The sequence below is a fragment of the Microcaecilia unicolor genome, chromosome 5 (genome assembly GCF_901765095.1).
Source record: "Microcaecilia unicolor chromosome 5, aMicUni1.1, whole genome shotgun sequence".
Lineage (NCBI taxonomy): Eukaryota > Metazoa > Chordata > Amphibia > Gymnophiona > Siphonopidae > Microcaecilia > Microcaecilia unicolor.
In genome coordinates, this window is record NC_044035.1 from 187,424,598 (window position 1) to 187,448,108 (window position 23,511).

The window sequence follows — 23,511 nt, forward strand, 5'->3', positions numbered from 1 at the left end:
TGAATAACAATAAGTTCCACCTAGAATTAAAACAGCCTACTTTTCAGGATGTACATGTGTGTATCTGATCTGCATATATACATGATCTTTTGGGGGAGGAGAGGAGGGGGAAAAGATACCCTGTACACTCCTAGCAGACATCAGCCATTACTGCAAGGTGCCATACCACTGGATTTAAGCAAATCTGACAGTAAAAAGATAAGCCAAAGTGCTTGGAATAATTTTAAATTCCTCACTGTCCTCAGAACATCAGGTGAATAATCTTTTTAAGATATTTTATTTTAAGCTTAAACAACTCAGAACAGTCTGTTCATACCTTCATGAGAACCATTTTGTCTTACTAGCACAGCGTTTGATATTATCTCAGTTAGATTATTGGAATGAGGCACTGGAATCTCTGTAAAGTTATAAGAGAGACTCTAGTTGAATACAGTTGCTCGGTTGATTCTCCTCTATTGGTAAGGCTCCACTAGATTCCAACTCAGATTTTATTTAAGTTGTTGATTCTTTATGGCCTAGCACCAAATTATTTGACTTGGTTGATTTCTATCCCAACCAGTACAAGAGATTATCATATATTAGACTTATTTTCCTTCATTTAAAGGTGTTCTATCTAAGAAAGGTTCTTTTCTCTTTGAAGCAATGCAGATTTTGAATAGTTTACCTTTGATTATAAACAGAATTGCTATAATTCTCAGATTCAGAATTATGTTAGCTGGCCTAATTTTTGAACTAGCTTAAAATCATTCAGCATATAAAGTACTTCCAAAGCAGCCTAAGCTATTGAAATTGAAAATAAGAAAATGTAATACAGGTATTCTGCCCCACTCCAACACCTAGTGGCATCGAGTCCATTTTCACTTCAATAGAACACAAATGCATAGGGGAAATTGTCACCAGCAAAACAAAAGCCCTCAAACGTCACAATGGAAGTAGAATGAAAAATGTATTTGTATTCAAAGGTCCATGAAACCAGTATGACGGTAAGTCAAACTACATTGTTTTCAAATGATAGCTATTCTGAAGCAATGTTATTTGTCCTTAAGAATCTAATCTTAATAGAAATATTTTTAAAATATCAATACAGCTTCTTTCACATCAGCTCTCACTGGGCATACTTGGAGCCTATCCAGTAGGTATCATTGTTGTAAAAAAAAAAAAAAAACTTCCTCTCAGTAGTCCATATTTGTAGCTGCGTTTTAACCACTTCTATGTACAGCACCCCAAAGCCACTCTGCATAATCTCTCTTTACTCAGAGCTAGTGGAGTCTTCTTGTGGTTTGTGCAGAATAAAGATATGAGTACTCACTTTTCGCTGAACGTCACTGAGGATCAAGTACTCAGCAGAAAGGTCTAGGCAGGCCTTGAGTCCTGGGAGCACACTGGAGTTAAATGGATCTGGAGAAAATCTGACAAAAAAAAAAAAAAAAAAGATATTGCACATTTTAGAATGCTACATGGTCAGCATCAGGGACTTTTTATTTGGACTTCGCTCACAATTTTTTTGGTTGGTAGTTCAACATTAGTTACAATCAGATATATAAAAATCAGGTTTGTAATCCACCTCTTTACTTAATTGCTTATAAATTTACTTTTCTTTAGGTTTGCAGTTAAGATGGACTATATCAGTACATAACCAATTATAAATCAGCAAGAAGTTTGTTTTTAAGTGGGTGATGATTAACATGTAGCCAGTCATACTGTTGAAGCAACACTGGCTGTTTTGGCTCTTATAAAACCCAGTATCTGTCGCTGAGTAGTGTGTTTTAAGTAATTTTGTTTCTTTAAAAATTGTTTACTTTTGAAACTGACTTATTTTTGAGTCCTCCTCTTGGCCTCTTCTTATATGTATACTGAGCACTAATAATTCATGCGCATGCATCACTAGCAGAGCTTCCCAAACTGTGGGTCCTTAGGAAAGAAAGGACAAAGATGATGTTCAATGAAAATTAACAGGATCATCTTGGATAATGCCTCCCTTTCTCAAGCAGTATCGGTTCCATTTTTAGAGATACATTAACCACATCATCAAAAAAAGAGCAATATGTTCTTTCATAGCTTTACGAATAGCAGACAGATATCCAAGGGACAGATTATCCAAATCCAAGATGTATAAAAGGTCCAAAATAGTAACAATGAGAAATGTGACACGTCTTGTTACAATACACAGAGAACCACAGGCATTTCTGCACACCTCACTTTTTTTCTCATCCACGCTGAACAGTAATATTTTTATTCTTTTAAGGAAGAAGCTTCACAACCAAGTCATCTATGTTATTCTAGGAACCCTTTCTAGGTAATGTCCTTTTGAAGAAAGTAACAAGAACTGCACATAGTTCTCAAGAGTACCTATATTACTACCTACCAGAATCATACTTCCCAGTTTTGGGAAAAGGTAACTGAGGAATACAGTGGCAGGTAAGTTTATGGACTAAGTGGAATTGAGGGATGTCCAGGACCCTTATCAGCCTAGATTCAGGAGAGTCCATGGGAAGCATACAGTTGTGCTTGTGGTGATGGGATAGTTTACAGTGGTGCATAGACAAAGAGAAAATGTTGTCCTTGTTGTTAAATCTTTCATTGGCATGTTCGTGAATGCAAAGACTTCCTTCAACTATGGGAACTCCACTGGCCAAACACACAACCCACCCATGAAAAAGGACATACATTAGATATCACTCACAAATTCTCATCATAACCAAATATCACACTAAGACACAAAATGGAATGGACAGCCGGGCCATGGTCCGCCCACTACAGTGCAAACCTTTCCCTCCACTGGAGAACAAAAAAGACACAACGAAAACAAAAACAACAGACATATTACGAGAGGCAAAATAGCAACTCTACACTGATGAATGGACAATACCTACATACTCACCCCAGTTTCTCCAAGATTGGGAGAACAGATGCAGAATCACACTAGACAACACAGCACCACTTCAAACCAGAACCTCACACAGAAAAAACTCAATACCATGGTTTAACGAAGAATTAAAAGAATTAAAAACACATGTCAGAAGATTGGAAAGAGCATGGAGCAAGAAAAAAGACAAAAACACAAAGAATGGAAACAACTACAAAGAAAATACAAATACACTATCAGACAAACGAAAAGGACCTATTACAAAACCAAAATAGGACCAAACTACAAGGATACACACAAACTCTTCTCACTCGTAAACAATCTTCTAAATACTACCAAGGTCACCTCCAACAACTCAGATACCCCATCAGCAACTAACCTTGCGAACTACTTCAACGAAAAAATCATAAAGCTCCGACTCATGATACCCACTACCACAACAGACTACACAAATATCCTTGAATGTCTAGACCCAAAACCCAGAGAACGCCCAGCAGATCGATCATGGACCGACTTTGACACGCTCTCATCAAAAGAAATGTCATACTGGCTAGGAAGACACGCCAAATCGCAATGCCAATTAGACATCTACCCTAACAGTCTAATAAGATCCGCACCTAAACAATTCAAAACAGACCTCACGAAGCATATAAACTACAGGCTTCAAAATGGACTCTTTCCTACGGATCAAGGAAACATCCTACTCACTCCGTTACCGAAAGATGCTAAAAAAAAGCACAATGGACTTAACTAACTACCGACCAGTAGCATCTATTCCACTCATGACCAAACTCATGGAAGGCATAGTGATGAAACAACTTACTGAATACCTAAATAAACACTCAATTCTGCACGAGTCCCAATCAGGATTTCGGACGAATCACAGCACTGAAACCGTACTAGTGTCCGCAATGAACTCATTCGAACAAGCAATTGTGACAGGTAACAACATCCTCCTCCTACAATTCGACATGTCCAGTGCCTTTGACATGGTCAACCATAAAATACTAATACATATACCTGAATACTTCGGAGTAGGAGGCACAGTTCTAAAATGGTTCAAAGGATTCTTGACCACAAGATCATACCAAGTAACAACAAACGCGGACAGATCACCACCATGGATACCTAAATGTGGTGTCCCCCAGGGATCCCCTCTCTCACCAACATTGTTCAACCTAATGATGATACCTCTAGCCAAACTATTAGCCAATCAAAACCTCAACCCCTACATTTATGCAGATGACGTCACAATTTACATCCCATTCAAACAAGATCTAATTGAAATCACCAACGAGATCAACCAAAGCCTCCAAATAATGCACACCTGGGCAGATGCATTCCAACTAAAACTTAACGCAGAAAAAACACAATGTCTTGTACTCACCTCACAACATAACACAAAAAACTTCAACGTCATAACCACACCATACTGTTCTCTTCCGGTCTCAAAAAACTTGAAAATTCTCAGAGTGACCACTGACCGAAACCTCACTCTTGATACCCATGTGAAAAACACGACGAAAAAGATGTTCTACACCATGTGGAAACTTAAAAGAGTAAAACCTTTCTTCCCGAGATACATCTTCCGTACCCTGGTACAGTCAATGGTAATAAGCCATCTGGACTACTGCAATGCACTATACGCCAGGTGCAAAGAACAGACAATCAAAAAACTTCAAACTGCCCAGATTACAGCCACCAGACTCATATTTGGAAAAGCCAAATATGAAAGCGCAAAACCACTAAGACAGAAACTTCACTGGCTTCCACTGAAGGAACGCATTGCGTTCAATATCTGCACGTTGGTACACAAAATTATTCATGCAGACGCCCCAATCTACATGCTAAACCTCGTAGACCTACGTCCCAGAAACGCCACAAGATCATCCCGTAAATTTCTCAACCTGCACTACCCCAGCTGCAAAGGACTTAAATACAAGATGATGCACGCCACTACCTTCTCTTACAAGAGCACGCAGATATGGAATGCATTACCTACAGACCTGAAAGCAATCAAAGAAACATCTATCTTTCGGAAATCTCTGAAACATTCTTCTTCAACAAGGCTTACAATGAGAATTTATAACCTCACCAAGTCCACTCAACTATGAGCGCACACCTCCTATAATTACCCTAACAACTCTCTTCCTTCTTCCCTCACCCCTTCCTAAGCGCTACACATTACTAATTGTATCCGATATCCTGTTATGACAATGTTATCAAATCTATGTAAGCCACATTGAGCCTGCAAATAGGTGGGGGAATGTGGGATAGAAATGCAATAAATAATAATAAATAATTTGATATTGTGAACTCAACACCTGCTGCAACAATTACATGCATCAAGAGTTTGATGAGCAGTATGCAATAGTTTGACTCATTTTTAATGCACAACTACCTGAGGAGTCAAGGGTCTATAAAGCCACCATTTCTGTTTCTAAGAACAATGGAGAAGAATGTAATGTAAAATTCAGTTGTCCTGTATTTGCCTAGTACATTCAGATCTTAGGACCTATAGCCCAAGATGACCAAGAGGTACTAAATGCTCTTTTACTATATTTTGTTTTAACTCATGGTCCTTTAACCATTGTATTACTATAACCATAGACTGAGGCATTATGGCTCACTATGAGGGATTGGAACCCCACACTTCAGGCTATCTTTGATGGGGTATACCTTTCCTGGACCCAAAAGACGGAAGATATGGTGATCCAGATAGTTGCTGGATTAAAAATGGGCTCACATTTCAGTTCTGACAAGCTGCTTCTACTGGAAATAAAAATGATTTTGTAACCACCCATATCATTAAGACATCTAGCCATGATCACCCAAGCGGTGGTAATCTCGTGTTTACAATACTGCAATTTGATCTATATTGGGTTGCCCCAAAGGAGTCTCTGCCACTCACAGAACACATCAGCTAGCTTGGTGGTGGGAAAAGAAATGAGATCATGTGACAACTCTACCCCCCCCCCCCCAAAAAAAAAAAACAACAACTGTGGAATCCTTGCATTGATAACCTTGATAACCTATCTAGTGTAGGATAAGGTTTGTGTTATTGATGATGACTGTTAAATTAGGCAAGGAGTTAGCCTGGGTTATCTTTAAGAATGGCTGCAACATTATTGGCTTGAAAGGCCAGTGCCAGACTTCGATGGACTGTGTCCCGCAAATGACAAAACACAGAAGATCAAGTCTGTGTATTGTATATCACTTTAATATCATATGCTATGATTGAGGGTGCTGTCCATCTCGAGATGGAGAAGACATCTTAATGTTGAAATTACTAAGTGAAATACTGTTAGAATACTTTTCATTTAAATATATGGAGGCGTATTTTCAAAGCACTTAGACTTACAAAGTTACATACTGTTTTAATTTAATCTAATCTAGCGCTTATTAACCACCAAATCCTAAGAAGATCCAAGGCAAAGTAAAAATGTACAAAATAAAATAAATCAAAGCACTCAGACTTAATTTAATCTAATCTAGCACTTATTAACCACCAAATCCTAAAGTCCAAGGCAGTGAACAAAAGTTAAAATGTACAAAATAAATCATACGATTTAAACAAAAATTACAGCTAAATATTCATTAAACAGTAATTCCAAGTAAATATTAAATAAAAGGGTCTCTAGATTTTTGCAAAATAAAGAGTATGAATTTTCAGTTCATAATTCAATTGGCACTGAATTCCAATGAAAAGCAGTCTGAAAAGGGTACAAACATTCATAATGTCTCTTTAATACTAGACTTTGAGCTGGAGGCGTTAGGGGCAAAAACACATAGTAAAAACTTTTTAGGTATATTAAAAGCAAGAAGCCGGCAAAACAATTAGTTGGACTGCTAAATGACCGAGGGGGAAAAGGGGCATTCAAGGAAGACAAAAACATAGCGGAAAGATTAAATAAATTCTTTGTTTCATCAAGAAAGATTTAATAGAGATACTGGTGACAGAAATGGTATTCAAGGCTGACGAGTCAGAGAAACTGAATGAAATCTCTATAAACCTAGAAGATGTAATGGCACACTCTGACGAGTAGAAAAACTGCCTGGACCAGATGGTATTCATCCAAGAGTACTGGTCAGTATTCTCAATGGAGAAGGGCAGATAGTGGGGTTCCCCAGGGGTCTGTGCTGGGACTGCTGCTTTTTAACATATTTATAAATGATCTAGAGATGAGTAAATAGGGATGACAAAAAGTTATTTGAAGCTGTTAAATCGCAAGAGGATTGTGAAAAATTACAAGAGGACCTTACAAGACTGGGAGATTGATCATCGAAATAGCTAATGACATTTAATTTGAGCAAGTGCAAAGTGATGCACGTGGGAAAGAGGAATCCGAACTATAGTTACGTGATGCAAGGTTCCACATTAGGAGTCATGAACCATGGATTCTTGGTGAACCAGAAGAGCAAAATGCTTATTATGAAAATATGAATTAATCAATTTAAAATTTTTCGATAGACTATTGATTTGAGGTACAAATGAGAGCGTAGAATCAAATACAACACCCAGGACTTGTGATGTTTATGACACTGGAAGAAAGTCAGATTGCAGTACTGAAATCAAATAAGAAATAGAATGCAAAGAATTACAAAACCATACATTTTTGTTTTGTCAGCATTAACATATGTTCAGTAGCCCATTACAAAAGAAACAGCAGTATAAATGAAATCTAGAGATCTGATACAGGAAGCCAAATGACAATATCATCTGCATATGAAGTCAAATGGGCCCCCGGTGTAAGAACTACAGTCTGACATAATTTAACTGCTTATATGTGGTCAGCATAATGTCAAATTGCCAAGCAATGTTTAATCATGAATGACTATAACCTGTAGAATGGCGAGTGTGCCGCTGGCTGCCTTGTTGGGCAGCCTGGATGACCATATAAATCTTTTATCTGTTATCATTTACTGTGTTACTCTGTACTACTGTGAAAGAGTTTTGAGTTCCCTGGGCCAGTGTTCACTAGTGATTCCAGGAGTAATGTAGGTATAGTTAGAAAGTCTACGGCACTGGGCATTTTCAGCACCTAAACTTAATGGGTGGAATGAGCAACCATAAGTTAAGGTTTCCTGTGCAGAGGTGCCTTCTCCACTTCCCCTGGGGAGTAAGTCCCTTAATGTTCAGGATAACAATGAAATTGCAACTAGACATCAACGTAAGATTCTAAACTGTTAGAGAAAGAGGGGAAGCTATTTTAGATCTAGTCCTTAGTGGAATACAGGGCATGCTATGAAAGGTAACTATGCTGTATACAATGGGAAACAGTGATCATAGCAAGATCAAATTAGAGCTGATAATTGGAGTGAAGTCACTACAGTAATCTACTGTAGCAACATTTCAAAAGGATGAGTGACAAAATGAGGAAAATGGTTCAAAGAAGCTGAAAGCGTCGGCCGTACAAGTTAAGACTTTAAATCAGGCATGGACGTTGTTTAGAAATACCATTGTGCAAGCCCAGACCAGATGTATTCCACATATTAACAAAGGTGTAAAGAAAAGCAAACGATAGCAAGAGGCTAATAGAACCATAAGAGCATCCTTCAAAGAATGTAAAAAGGATCTAAATGAAGAAAATAAGAAGCAACACAATTAGCATCAAGCTAGAAGCAAAGCACTGATAAAGAAGACTAAAAGAGAATATAAAGAAAACTTGCCGGAGAGACAAACTCACAGTAACCTGTCAATAAATCATCTGTAGTACCTGAAGTGTGTCTAATATAACACCAATAATTTACAAAGGTTTCCAGCGGTGATCTGGGAAATTACAGACCGGAAAGCCTGACTTCAGTGCCGGGGAACATAATGGAAACTATTATAAAGAGTAACATTATGGAATACATAGAAACATGGTTTAATGAGAGAGTCAGCATGGCTTCAGCTAAGGGAAATCTAGCCTCACCAATTTACTTCATTTCTTTGAAGGCGTAAAAAAAAACATGTGGATAAAGGTGAGCCAGTTAATGTAGTATATCTAGATACACAGAAAGCTTTTGACAAAGTTCGTTATGAGAGACTCCTGAGAAAATTAAAAACTTCATGGGATAGAAGGCCATTTTTCTCAAAGGAGGAGGGTGAATAGCCGAGTGCCGAAGGGATCTGTACTGGCACCAGCGTTATTTAATATATATATATATATATATGATATAGAAAACGGAACAAGTAAGGTGATTAAATCTGCAGATGACACAAAACTATTAACATAAGTACTACTACTTATCATTTTTATAGCGCTACTAGACGTAAGCAGTGCTGAACACTTGAACATGACAAGACAATCCCTGCTCGACAGAGCTTACAATCAAATCAGGAAAAACAAACAGGACAAATAAGGGATAAGGGAAATACTAATGTGGGAATGATAAAACAGACATGGGTACTGAACCAGTGAATAGGGGTTAGGAGTTAAAAGCAACAAGTGAATAGGGGTTAGGAGTTAAAAGCAGTATCAAAAAGGAGGGCTTTTAGCCTAGATTTGAAGACGGACAGAGATGGAGCTTGACATACTGGCTCAGGAAGTCTACTCCAGGCATATGGCACAGCAAAATAAAAGGAACGGAGTCTGGAGTTGGCAGTGGAGAAGGGTACAGAAAAGAGAGATTTACCCAAAGAATGGAGTTCCCAGGGAGGAGTGTAGGGAGAGATAAGGGTGGAGAGGTACTGAGTTGCAGAGTGAATGCACTTTTAAGTCAGTACAAGATGTTTGAACTGTATGCTGAAACAGATAGGGAGTCAATCAAGTGACTTGAAGCGTGACATGGCCCTCCAGAGTCAGCAGAGCTTGGGCATAAGTGAAGGAAATGCAATCTGCTAGCCAATTGGAGAGTGTGTTTTCCGATGGCGACTCCCCTCCTGTTGGGATCGAAAGAAACAACTGGGTGGACTGTCTGAAGGGCTTCGTCCGCGCCATGTAAAAGGCCAATGCTCTCCTGCAGTCCAATGTGTGCAAACTGCTTTCGCCAGGGTGGGAATAAGGTCAGGGAAAAAATGTTGGCAAGACAATTGACTGGTTCAGATGAAACTTCAACACCACCTTCGTTAGGAACTTTGGGTGCGTGTGGAGGACTACTCCACTGTGATGAAACTTAGTATAAGGTGCATCCACTACTAGGGACTGAAGCTCACTGACCCTACGAGCTGAAGTAACAGCCACCAAGATAATTACCTTCCAGGTAAATTACTTCAGATGGCAGGAATTCAATAGCTCAAAAGAGGCTTTCATCAGCTGGGTGAGAACGACGTTGAGATTCCATGACACTGGTGGAGGTTTGACAGGGGGTTCGACAAAAGCAAACCTCTCATAAAGCGAACAACTAAAGGCTGTCCAGAGTGGAGGTTTGACAGGGGGCTTCGACAAAAGCAAACCTCTCATAAAGCGAACAACTAAAGGCTGTCCAGAGACAGGCTTACCCTCTACAAGCCAATAAGCACTAATTGCGCTGAGGTGAAATCTTACGGAGTTGGTCTTCAGACCAAACTCTGGTAAGTGTAGAAGGTATTCAAGCAGTGTCTGTGTAAGACAAGAAAGAGGATCTAGGGCCTTGCTGTCACACCAGACGGCAAACCTTCTCCATTTGAAAGAGTAACACCTCTTAGTGGAATCTTTCCTGGATTGAAAATTCTGCAGGAAACAAAACACGCCTTGGAATCACTGTGGATTGAAATTCCATGTGTAAAGGGGAAAAGGATAGTGATAGGAGTGTACTACCGTCTGCCTGGCCAGGATGAACAGACAGATGCAGAAATGTTAAAGGAAATTAGGGACGCAAACAAACTGGGCAACACAATAATAATGGGTGATTTCAATTACCCCGATATTGACTGGGTAAATGTAACATTGGGACACGCTAGGGAGGTAAAATTCCTCGATAAAATCAAGGACAGCTTTACTGAGCAGCTGGTACATGAGCCGACGAGAGAAGGCAAAATTCTAGACCTAGTCCTTAGTGGAGCGCATGATCTGGTGCGGGAGGTAATGGTGCTGGGGCCGCTTGATAACAGTGATCATAATATGATCAGATTTGATATTAGCTTTGAAGTAAGTACACATAGGAAATCAAATACGTTAGCGTTTAACTTTTTTTAAAAGACTATAATAAAATGAGAACGGTGAAAAGAAAACTTAAAGGAGCGTCTGCGAGGTTCAAAAATTTACATCAGGCGTGGATGCTGTTCAAAAACACCATCCTGGAAGCCCAGGCCAAATATATTCCACGTATTAAAAAAGAAAGACAGAAGACCAAACGACAGCCGGCGTCGTTAAAAAGTGAGGTGAAGGAAGCTATTAGAGCTAAAAGAAAATCCTTCAGAAAATGGAAGGAAGGAACCGACTGAAAATAATAAGTAACGGCATAAGGAATGTCAAGTCAAATGCAAAGCTCTGATAAGGAAGGCTAAGAGGGACTTCGAAAAAAAAATTGTGTTGGACGCAAAAACATATAGTAAAAATTTTTTTAGGTATATTAAAAGCAGGAAGCAGGCAAAAGAATCGGTTGGACCACTAGCTGACCGAGGAGTAAAAAGGTCAATCAGGGAAAACCAAGCCGTAGCGGAGAGATTAAATGAATTCTTTGCTTCGGACTTCACCAAGGAAGATTTGGGAGTGATACCGGTGCCGGAAATGGTATATAAAGCTGACGAGTCGGAGAAACTTAATGAATTCTCTGTAAACCTGGAGGATGTAATGGGGCAGTTCTACAAACTGAAGAGTAGCAAATCTCCTGGACCGGATATGTATTCATCCCAGAGTACTGACAGAACTGAAAAATGAGCTTGCGGAGCTATTGTTAGAAATATGTAATTTATCCTTAAAATCGAGCGTGGTACCAGAAGACTGGAGCTTGGCCAATGTAATGCCAATTTTATTAAAAGGTTCCAGAGGAGATCCGGGAAATTATAGACCGGTGAGCCTCACGTCGGTGCCGGAAAAATGGTAGAGACTATTATTAAAAACAAAATTACAGAGCATATTCAAAAGCATGGATTAATGAGACAAAGCCAATGTGGATTTAGTGAAGGGAAATCTTGCCTCACCAATCTACTACATTTCTTTGAAGGGGTGAACAAACATGTGGATAAAGAGGAGCCGGTTGATATTGTGTACCTGGATTTTCAGAAGGCGTTTGACAAAGTACCTCATGAAAGGCTCCTGAGGAAATTGGAGAGTCATGGGATAGGAGGTAGTGTTCTAGTGTGGATTTAAATCTGGTTAAAAGATAGAAAACAGAGAGTAGGGTTAAATGGTCATTATTCACAATGAGAAGTGTAGTTAGTGAGGGTCCCCAGGGCTCTGTGCTGGGATCGCTGCTTTTTAACTTATTTATAAATGACCTAGAGATGGGAGTAACTAGTGAGGTAATTAAATTTGCTGATGACACAATGTTATTCAAAGTTGTTAAATCGCAGGAGGATTGTGAAAAATTACAAGAGGACCTTACGAGGCTGGGTGACTGGGTGTCTAAATGGCTGATGACGTTTAATGTGAGCAAGTGCAAAGTGATGCATGTGGGAAAGAGGAACCCGAATTATAGCTACGTCATGCAAGGTTCCACGTTAGGAGTCACCGACCAAGAAAGGGATCTAGGTGTCGTCGTTGATGATACGTTGAAGCCTTCTGCTCAGTGTGCTGCTGCAGCTAAGAAAGCAAATAGAATGTTAGGTATTGTTAGGAATGGAAAACAAAAATGAGGTTGTTATAATGCATTTGTATCGCTCCACGGTGTGACCGCACCTCAAATATTGTGTTCAATTATGGTCGTCATATCTCAAAAAAAGAAATAGTGGAATTAGAAAAGGTGCAGAGAAGGGCGACAAAAATGATAAAGGGGATGGGACAACTTCCCTATGAGGAAAGGCTAAAGCGGCTATGGCTCTTCAACTTGGAGAAAAGGCAGCTCAGGGGAGATATGATAGAGGTCTATAAAATAATGCGTGGAGTTGAACGGGTAGATGTGAAGCATCTGTTCATGCTTTACAAAAATACTAAGACATGCGAAGAAGCTACAATGTAGTATATTTAAAACGAATCGGAGAAAATGTTTCTTCACTCAACGTGTAATTAAACTATGGAATTCGTTGCCAGAGAATATGGTAAAGGCGGTTAGCTTAGCGGAGTTTAAAAAAGGTTTGGACTGCTTCCTAAAGGAAAAGTCCAGAACTTGGGGAAAATCCACTATTTCTGGGATAAGCAGTATAAAATGTTTTGTACTTTTTTGGGATCTTGCCAGGTATTTGTGATCTGGATTGGCCACTGCTGGAAACAGGATGCTGGGCTTGGTGGACCTTTGGTCTTTCCCAGTATGGCAATACTTATTTACTAAGCAAGACTCGGGAGACACTCTCTGAAAGACCCAAGGAGGCGAATTCTAAGCTCTCAACATCCATGCCATGAGAGCCAGAGAGATTAGGATATAGAAGCACCCCCTCGTTCTGGGTGATGAGTATTGGAAAACACACCAATCTCCACAGTTCTTCGGAAGACAACTCCAGAAGAAGAGGGAACCAGATCTGACGCGGACAGAAGGGAGCAATCAGAATCATGGTTCCGCGGTCTTGCTTGAGTTTCAGCAAAGTCTTCCCTACCAGAGGTATGGGAGGATACACACACAGAAGGCCTGTCTCCCAATGAAGGAGAAAGGCATCTGACGCTAGACAGTCGTGGGCCTGAAGCTTGGAACAAAACTGAGGAACCTTGTGATTGGTTTGAGTTGCAAAAAGATCCACCGAGGGGGTGCCCCATGCTCGGAAGATCTTATGGGCTACGCCCATGTTCAGTGACCACTCGTGGGGTTGCATTACCCTGCTCAGTTTGTCTGCCAGACTGTTGTTTACGCCTGCCAGATAAGTGGCTTGGACAAACAAGCTATGATGGCTCGCCTAAAGCCACATCTGGACGGATTCCTGACACAGAGGGCGAGATCCAGTGCCCCCCTGCTTGTTGGTGTAATACATGGCAAATTGACTGTCTGTCTGAGTCAAGATGATTTGGTTGGACAGACGATCTCTGAAAGCCCTTAGAGCATTCCAGATCGCTCGCAATTCCAGGAGATTGATCTGAAGACCTTTTTCCTGAAAAGACAAGGCTCCTTGAGTGTGAAGCTCATCTACATGAGCTCCCCACCCCAGGAGGGATGCATCCGTTGTCAGCACTTTCTGAGGCTGATGAATTTGGAATGGCAGTCCCATTATCAAATTGGACCGGATCATCCACCACTGAAAGAATTCCGAAAATAGGTGGACAGTTGGATCACATCATCAAGATCCCCCGAAGCTTGACACCACTGGCAAGCTAGGGTCCATTGAGCTGATCTCATATGTAAACGTGCCATATGAGTTACATGAACTGTGGAGGCCATGTGCCCCAGAAGTCTCAACATCTGCCAAGCCGTGATCTGCTGAGACGCACAAACCATGGACACCAGGGACAGGAGATTGTCTGCCCTTGTCTCGGGGAGATAAGCTTGAGCTGTCTTTGTGTCCAACAGAGCTCCAATAAATTCCAATTTTTGGACTGGGGTGAGATGGGACTTGGAGTAATTTACTATGAACCCCAGTAGCTCCAGCACCTGAATAGTCATTCGCATGGACTCCCAAGCACCTGCCTCCAAGGTGCTCTTTACCAGCCAATCGTTCAGATAAGGAAACACGTGAACTCCCAGTCTGCGTAGTAATGCTGCGACTATCGCAAGGCACTTTGTAAACACCCTGGGCACAGACGGTAGACCGAAAGGCAGTACATGGTACTGAAAATGTGTTCCCAGCTGAAATCGAAGATACCTCCTGTGAGCTGGAAGTATCAAGATGTGAGTGTAAGCATCCTTTAAGTCCAGAGAGCATAGCCACTAGTTTTTCTGAATCATAGGAAGAAGGGTGCCCAGGGAAAACATCCTGAACTTTTCTTGTACTAGAAATTTGTTCAGGGCCTTTAGGTCTAGGATGGGATGCATCCCCCCTGTTTTCTTTTGCACAAGGAAGTACCTGAAATAGAATCTCAGGCTTTCTTCCCCTGGTGGAACGGGTTCGACCGCAGTGGACTTTAGAAGGGCAGCGAGTTCCTCTGCAAGTACCTGCTTGTGCTGGGAACTGTAAGAATGAGCTCCAGGTGGGCAATTTGGAGGTTTGGATTCCAGATAGAGGGTTTATCCCCACCGGACTATTTGAAGAACCCACTGATCGGAGGTTATGAGAGGCCACCTTTGGTGAAAAAATATTAGCCTCCCTCCAACCGGCAAGTCGTCCGGCACGGACACTTTTACTGTAGCTGTGTGCATCTGGAGCCAGACAAAAGCCTGTCCCTTGCTTTTGCTGGGGAGCAGCTGCGGCCTTAGGCTCACGCTGTTGACGAGAACGAGCACGCTGGGATTGAGCCTGGCCAGGCTGCCGAGAAGCCGGAGTGTACCTACGCCTAGCATAGGAATGGGGAGCATTCCTCTTCCCTCCAAAAAACCTCCTAGTTGAGGAGGTTGTAGCAGAAGACGCCCAGCGGGAGAGAGAATCAAAAGCATCACTGTGCTTCTTGATCTCGTCAACTAGATCCTCTACTTTCTCACCAAAAAGATTAGCCCCCCGGCAAGGAAGATCCGCCATTCGCTGCTGGACCAAATGATCCAGGTCAGAGACATGCAGCCATGAGAGTCTGTGAATCACTATACCTTGAGCAGCAATTCTGGATGCTACATTATGTCAGACTCAGTTGCCAGATCTGCACCATTCTTCCTCAGTCTCTTCCTTTCTTCACCAAGCACGCCCTTCACTCCCGAGTCGACAGCCTGCAATCAGGGTCTCCGGACAACAGGCAAATCACCAGAAGTGCTTTATCTCCTGAGTACATTTAATCTGCTTTAAGGCTTCACAGGCCTTCCCCTCTCCTCAGTGTAGCTCCACTTTTAAACACAGTTCATTGGAGCCCTCCTTGCAATACAGTTCAGCTTGGGCCTGCTTTCCACACAGTTCACTTTGGCCCTGCTTTCAATATGGTTTCTTCCAGCACTGCTTCTAATCCAGTACTTAGTGGTACTGCTCTTTCACACAGCTAATGAGCACTGCTCACAATTCAGTTCAGTTAGCAATGCTTTCCTCATCAATTCAGTTTAGCACTGCTTTCAAACACCGTTTAGATTAGCATTGCCTTCAAACACAGTTCATCTTAGAAATGAAATTAAACAGTTCAATTCAATGGCAATATGGTCTAAGTCACTTTCTCACTCTTAGACCTAATGACCCACCTCCCTCGTTTGTCAGCACAAAACCACCTGACATCCAACCACCGGGTCAATTCACCAAGGCTTCATTCACTCTCTCCAGTTCAGTTCATAACTCACTTTAAGAGCCCTCCACCAGCACTTCCATTTCCTCCTCATTCTCCCCTCCTTCCACTTCCTCCAGTTCCATTCTCTCCTCCCCTTCCTCCCGGTCTAGGGGCTCCTCCCTTCCCCCATCTGATTCCATCTCCCAATCACACCCCGGCTCCTCCCTCTCTTGCATAGAATCTTCTCCCTTCACCTGATCCCTCTGCTGTTGCTGCACTGCCTTCTGGACCTTGTAGTTTCTTAGCTCCTGGCTTCTCTGACGTTGCCCTGCCTTCTGGGCTTTGTAGTTCCTTGGTTCTGAATCTCTCTAGTGCTGCACTGCCTTCTGGGGCTTGTAGTTTCTTTGCTCTTCACAATTAAAAGTGTCAAACGTGCCCCTTGTCAGGAATTTTTGACACGCCTTCTGCAACCTGACCACCTGTCAAAAAGGTTCGGCCTGCTCCGGAGGGAGGGCATCAATCAAGCTGGACAGTTGCTTTACAGAGTTCCACAAGTGGATGCTCTAGAAAAGCTGGTATGAGTGAATCCTGGCAGCGAGCATAGTGGCCTGATACGTTTTCCTGCCAAAAGAGTCCAAAGCCCAAGCTTATCTGCCTAGGGGTGCCGAGGCATAGTCCCTAGTGCTTTTGGTTCTCTTGAGGGCGGAGTCCACCAGCATAGAATTGTGGGGTAACTGAGACCTCATTAATCCAGGCTCACCGTGGATCCAATACTGGGATTCAGCTTTCTTCGGGATCACGGGGCCAGACAGATGAAATGACCAGTTCCGCATATGGACTTCCTTCAGTACCTTATGCAGAGGAGCTGTTATAGCCCCTTTAGGTGGAGAAGAATAGTCCAGGACTTCGAGCATCTCAGCCCTCGGCTCATCCTCAACCTCCATAGGGAAGGGAATAGCCGTAGCCATTTCCCAGACAAAAGAGATAAAGGACAGACTCTCCGGTGGAGATAGTCTCCTTTCTGGTGGAGGGGAAGGTTCAAAGGGAATCCCATAGGACTCATCAGAAGAAAAGTACCTGGGATCTTCCTCTGACTCCAACGAACGCTCCTCTTCAGTATCGCATAAGACCTCTCTCAGGGCACTCCGAGACTCAGCCTGCCTCGACACCGAAGAACGACGTCCTCGATGGGGATGTGGAGAGGCTGACACCTGCCTGGACTGCAGCGAAGCTTCCTCCACTGACATCGAAGGGGAGTCGACCTGGGTGGCAACCGACACCGATGTCGCAGACGGCATAGAGGTCGGGACCTCACCGCAGGTAAAGGGCCAGGCGCCGCTTCAGCAGACGGTACGGAAGGCGCAAGCACCCCCAACACCGAAGCAGACTGGCGCAGCAATCCTTCCAGAAGCTCTGGAAACAGGGCCCGGATGCGCTCAAGAGCCCCATCGGAGAAGGCTGTGAGGTCGGTGGAACAGCCGGTGGCAGAATCTGCCGAGGTTTGGGAGCAGGTACCGGGCTACCAGGAGACCAACGTATCGGTACCTCCTGTATAGAGGGGGAGCAGTCCTCTCGGCGCCGACGATTCTCGGGTACCAATTCTCTCGACGCCCCGGAGCTCCCGAAGGAGAAAGATAACGGTTCTTATTCGCTTTCACTCAACGCCCGTCATCGAGACTCCTCGGTACCGAAGAGGAGGACGTGGAATCCTCACATCTCCTCGGGGCCGGGTCCAACGAAGTTCGGTCCGAGGGGCCTGCATAACACTCAACACCCACTCGACACCTCACTGCTCCCAGCATGGGTTTGTCTCTCGGCAGCCATTACCTCTCCTCCCAACGTCAATGCTTCCCTCGATGTCGACATTGATGCTGCCGACCTCGGTACCGATGTCAATGCAGACTTCAAAGGACCGGAACAAGACCCAAAAAGCTGTTCATGTCCAGCTTCTCGAGACGCTTGAGTCCGTTTCTTCATACGAAGACACAGACTACAAGCGGCTGGGCTATGGTCGGGCCCAAGGCACTGGATGCACCACACGTGGGTATCGGTACCTGAGATGGTCCAGTTGCATCGAATACAACATTGTCCTCGATGACACGGAAGGAAAAACGGTTTTGGCGAAATCAAAAGACGCGATTGTGCCTACTAAAAGAAAAAAAGAGGCACAAAAATAAAAAAGGGAAGAACCTGAGCATGTGGCCGTCGAAAAAAAAAGGAAACTTCAAAAGGGACTATAAACTAAGAAACTACGGCTAAGTTGTTTTTTTTATTTTAAGAAAAAATAAAGAAAAAAAAATAGAAAAAAATAGGCTATAAGCTGTCAGACTCTTTCCTGGGCCATACGAAGAAGACAGGGAAAAACCTGTCACCTCGTCGCGGAAAAGAAAAAACTGAAGGGGCACGCTCGCGCACTGCACACGCGCCAAAGACTCTGGCAGAACTTTCGTGTTTTTTGCTTGCAAAATTTGCCGCTTCCTGGGCTGACGTGGACGTTGACCCACGTGAGAACAAGCAGCCTGCTTGTCCTAGGAGAACAAATTTATCCTCTAGAGAATTATCCAATATAGAAGTAAAATTACTTGTTGTGTTAAGTCCATCATATATTAAAGAGGGACACATTTTTTAAATATTTTGGAACACACTGGCCCTATTAATTGGAAATTGGTTCTAGTCACGCTAGACATTGTAGCACTCTACACCTCGATTCCACAATCTGAGGCTATAGCTGTGGTTTCAGACATTGTGGAATCGAGGATGAGACCCCATATATTCCCTACAGAATTTCTAATTGAACTTACTAAGATGGCAATGACAGAAAATTATTTTCTATTCCAAGGAGAACTTTATTTATTATTATTAATTACATTTGTACCCCTCGCTTTCCCACACATAGCAGGTTCAATGCGGCTTACATAGTAAATAGAATTACAAAGTCTTGAAGGAGAATGTTACAAGTTGTAGTAAACATAGTAGTAGTGGGGTTTTGAGGATATGTAAATTGAGCATGGAGAGGTAAACAAAGATAGGATAAGCAAAAGGAGAAGAGATTGGGAGAGGTAAGGAGTAGGAAGGATAGAGAGGAAGAGATTGAGGAATGAGCATAAGGAGATTGTGAGACATGGTCAAAGGTATAATAATCGTCGGGGCAGGAATCATGTGGGTGGGCTTAAAAAGTAAAGTTGGGTCATTAGGGTAAGCTTTCTTGAAGAGATGGGTCTTCAACATTTTTCTGAATGGTGGATAGTCGTTGATTGTTCGGATGGATTTTGGCAGAGCGGTCCAAAGCTAGCTGCCCAAAAAGGAGAAACTGGATGCATAGGAGGTCTTGTATTTAATACCTTTGCAGTTGGGAAAGTGTAAATTGAGGTAAGTACGAGAAGACGATGATCTATTTCTGGTTGGGAGGTCGATGAGGTTATTCATGTAGTTAGGGGATTCTCCATATATGATCTTATGAATCAGAGTGTGGACTTTAAAATTTATTCTCTCTCTGATGGGGAGCCAATGAAGCTTCTTTCGAAGAGGTGTTGCGCTATCGAATCTTGACTTCCCAAAGATAAGTCTGGCTGCCGTGTTTTCGGTAGTTTGACATTTCTTCAGGATTAGGGTCTTACATCCTAAGAAAACACAGTTGTAGTAATCTGCGTGCGTGGGTGGGTACTATGGATTGTACTAGGTTCCGAAAGGTGTCCAGGGGAAGGTATGATTTCACTCGTTTCAAAATCCACATCATATTAAACATATTTTGTGATGAATGTAGCATGGTTTTCTAATGTTAAATGGTTATCAATCGTTACTCCAAGTATTTTTAGGTTGTCAGATATGGAGAGTTTAACGACTGGGGTGCTAAGAGTAGTCAGGAGAAGTGGAGAGTATTGAGATGAAAGGACAAGACACTGTTTTCTCTTTGTTTAATTTCATCTTGAAAGCGTTAGCCCAAGAGGTTAGGGTGGTCATGCCTATATTTATTTATCGAAGATTTCAGATAGATTGGATTTAAAGGGGATAAATATAGTGACGTCGTCAGCATAGATGAAGGGATTAAGGCCATGTTTGGCTAGTAACTTGGCTAGGGGAATCATTATGAGGTTGAAGAGTATCGGGGAAAGCGGAGATCCCTGCAGTACCCCGCATTCAGATGACCATGGGGAAGATATGTTTGTACTTCCTTTGACTTGGTAAGATCTTGTGGTAATAAAGCTTTTTATCCAGTTGATGATATTGTTACCGATCCCAAGTTTGTCCAGAAGCTTACTTAGGATAGTATGATCAACCATGTCAAAAGCGCTGGATAAGTCAAATTTTAGGTGTGTCATGGATAGCTATGGGAAATACTTTCACTCCATCCATTGTGAACCTTTTTATGTCGAGATATGAGAAGAAATGGATAGAAAATTCTCTATTCAAGGCAAAGATCGCTCCGTGGAAATGATTCATAGATGATGTCTTCATGCTGTGGTATGGAGATATAGAAGAACTATATCAATTTATTGATTGGCTTCACTCATGTCATCACAGTATAAAATTCACATATACTTTTTCAAATACAACAATACACTTTTTGGATATAGAAGTGATTTAGGAGGAGTGGCCTAGTGGTTAGGGTGGTGGACTTTGGTCCTGGGGAACTGAGGAACTGAGTTCAATTCCCGCTTCAGGCACAGGCAGCTCCTTGTGACTCTGGGCAAGTCACTTAACCCTCCATTGCCCTATGTAAGCCGCATTGAGCCTGCCATGAGTGGGAAAGCACGGGGTACAAATGTAAAAAAAAAAAAAAAGATCAAAAGTTTACCACCAAAGTATTTAAGTAAAACATTGATTGTAACGCCTTTCTTCAATATCAGAGTTGACACCCAGTAAGATAAAAAAAATTTTGAGATTTAGAACAATTTGTGAAAGGGATGAAGATTTCAAGATATGTACTAAGAGTTTTATTGAAGACTTAGATGAAAGATTATCCTAACAAAGTGATAAAAACAGCATACAAAAGAGCTAAACATATTAACTGACAACTTTTGTTAAAGAAGACAAATCAGAATTCAAATGATTTAAGCAAATTAAATATGTTTATGGCTCAATTTTCAAGTGGAGGAAATAGACTTATCAAGATTATTAAGAGAAACTGGGCTACAATGCCATCTCATGAAGTATTCGCGGATCATGAAGAGTGGCTTTTTCTAGATCACGCAATCTTAAGGAGATAATAAGCACAGCAAATCTACCACCGATAACATCAGAAAATACTTTTGACACATTGAGAGGACATAAGAAATGAGGCCACTGTAAAACCTGTGTAATAACAGAAGAGACAACAGAATTTAGAAATCCAGTTGATAGTAAGCTATTCCTGTTGAAACATAATACTACTACTACTACTTAACATTTCTAGAGCGCTACTAGGGTTACGCAGCGCTGTACAGTTTAACAAAGAAGGACAGTCCCTGCTCAAAGGAGCTTACAATCTAAAGGACGAAATGTCAAGTTGGGGCAGTCTAGTTTTCCTGAAAAGAGGTATAGTGGTTAGGTGCCGAAGGCAACATTGAAGAGGTGGGCTTTCAGCAAGGATTCGAAGATGGGCAGGGAGGGGGCCTGGTGTATGGGCTCAGGGAGTTTATTCCAAGCATGGGGTGAGGTGAGGCAGAAAGGGTAGAGCCTGGAGTTGGCGGTGGTGGAGAAGGGTACTGAAAGGAGTGATTTGTCTTGAGAGCGGAGGTTATGGGTAGGAACGTAAGGGGAGAAAAGGGTAGAGAGGTAAGGAGGGGCTGCAGATTGAGTGCATTTGTAAGTTAGTAGGAGAAGCTTGAACTGTATGCGGTACCTGATCGGAAGCCAGTGAAGTGACTTGAGGAGAGGGATGATATGAGTATATCGGTCCAGGCGGAAGATAAGACGTGCAGCAGAGTTCTGAACGGATTGAAGGGGGAATAGATGGCAAAGTGGGAGGCCAGTGAGGAGTAGGTTGCAGTAGTCAAGGCGAGAGGTAATGAGAGAGTGGATGAGAGTTCGGGTGGTGTGCTCAAAGAGGAAACGGCGAATTTTGCTGATGTTATAGAGGAAGAAGCGACAGGTTTTGGCTATCTGCTGGATATGCGCAGAGAAGGAGAGGGAGGAGTCGAAGATGAGGTTGCGGGCAGATGAGACGGGGAGGATGAGGGTGTTATCAACTGAGATAGAGAGTGGAGGGAGAGGAGAAGTGGGTTTGGGTGGGAAGACAAGAAGTTCGGTCTTGGCCATGTTCAGTTTCAGGTGGCGGTTGGACTTCCAGGCAGCAATGTCGGATGAGCAGGCCAATACTTGTCCTGGGTTTCCGCAGCGATGTCTGGTGTGGAGAGAGAAAGCTGGGTGTCGTCAGCATAAAGATGATATTGGAAACCATGAAATGAGATCAGCGAGCCCAGGGAAGAGGTGTAGATTGAAAAAAGAAGGGGTCCAAGGACAGATCCCTGAGGAACTCCAACAGAGCGCGGGATGGGGGTGGAGGAAGAACCATGAGAATGTACTCAAGTTACGGTGGGAGAGATAAGAGGATAACCAGGAGAGGACAGAGCCCTGGAACCCAAATGAGGACAGTGTGGCAAGAAGTAAATTGTGATTGACAGTGTCGAAAGCGGCAGATAGGTCGAGGAGGAGGATGGAGTAGTGGCCTTTGGATTTGGCAAGGAGGTCATTGCAGACTTAGCGCCGTTTCTGTTGAGTGTAAGGGCGAAAGCCGGATTGAAGCGGATCGAGGATGGCATGAGAGGAGAGAAAATCAAGGCAGCGGCTGTGAACGGCGTGTTCAAGTAACTTGGAGAGGAAGGGTAGGAGGGAAATGGGGTGGTAGTTGGAAGGACAGGTAGGGTCAAGTGATGGTTTTTTGAGGAGTGGTGTGACTACAGCATGCTTGAAGGTGTCAGGGACAGTTGCAGTGGAGAGACAGAGGTTGTCAGTCTGTTTATGTGATCTACATTCTGAAATGTGAATGCCAAAAAATATATGTAGGCAAAACCACAAGACGTCTTCTTCAGTGGATAACGGAACATCGCTCTTTTAAAAGAAACAAAAAAAGGGAGCACCGCTACTGGAGCATTGTATGGAAAGGGGTCTTGATTTTGAATCATTTCATTGCTTTGCAATTGACCATGTTCCGATGAATGCTAGGAGAGGAGACAGAAATAAGATCTTGCTGAGACATGAACAACAGTGATCTTCACCCTTAATTCTCTGGAACCATGAGGATTAAATTCATAGATAGAGTGGGCTGTTTTTCTTTAAGTGTCTAAACGCTGACAATATTGATATTCAAATAATATTCAAATATATTCAAAGGTATAAGCTATTTATGGATCTCAGTTTCACTTCCGGTTTAACATTAAAAGGTCAGCGTCTTGTAGCTGCGGAACG

The 23,511-nt window shown here is 42.4% G+C and overlaps 1 protein-coding gene across 1 annotated transcript in view; it reads right to left on the reverse strand.

Moving 5' to 3' along the window:
* Positions 1-23,511, reverse strand: part of EDC4 (enhancer of mRNA decapping 4) — a 1,195,039-nt gene that overhangs the window by 774,154 nt on the left and 397,374 nt on the right. The window contains 1 exon segment of the mRNA XM_030203662.1: positions 1,310-1,409. Within this exon segment, the coding sequence (XP_030059522.1) occupies positions 1,310-1,409 (100 nt within the window).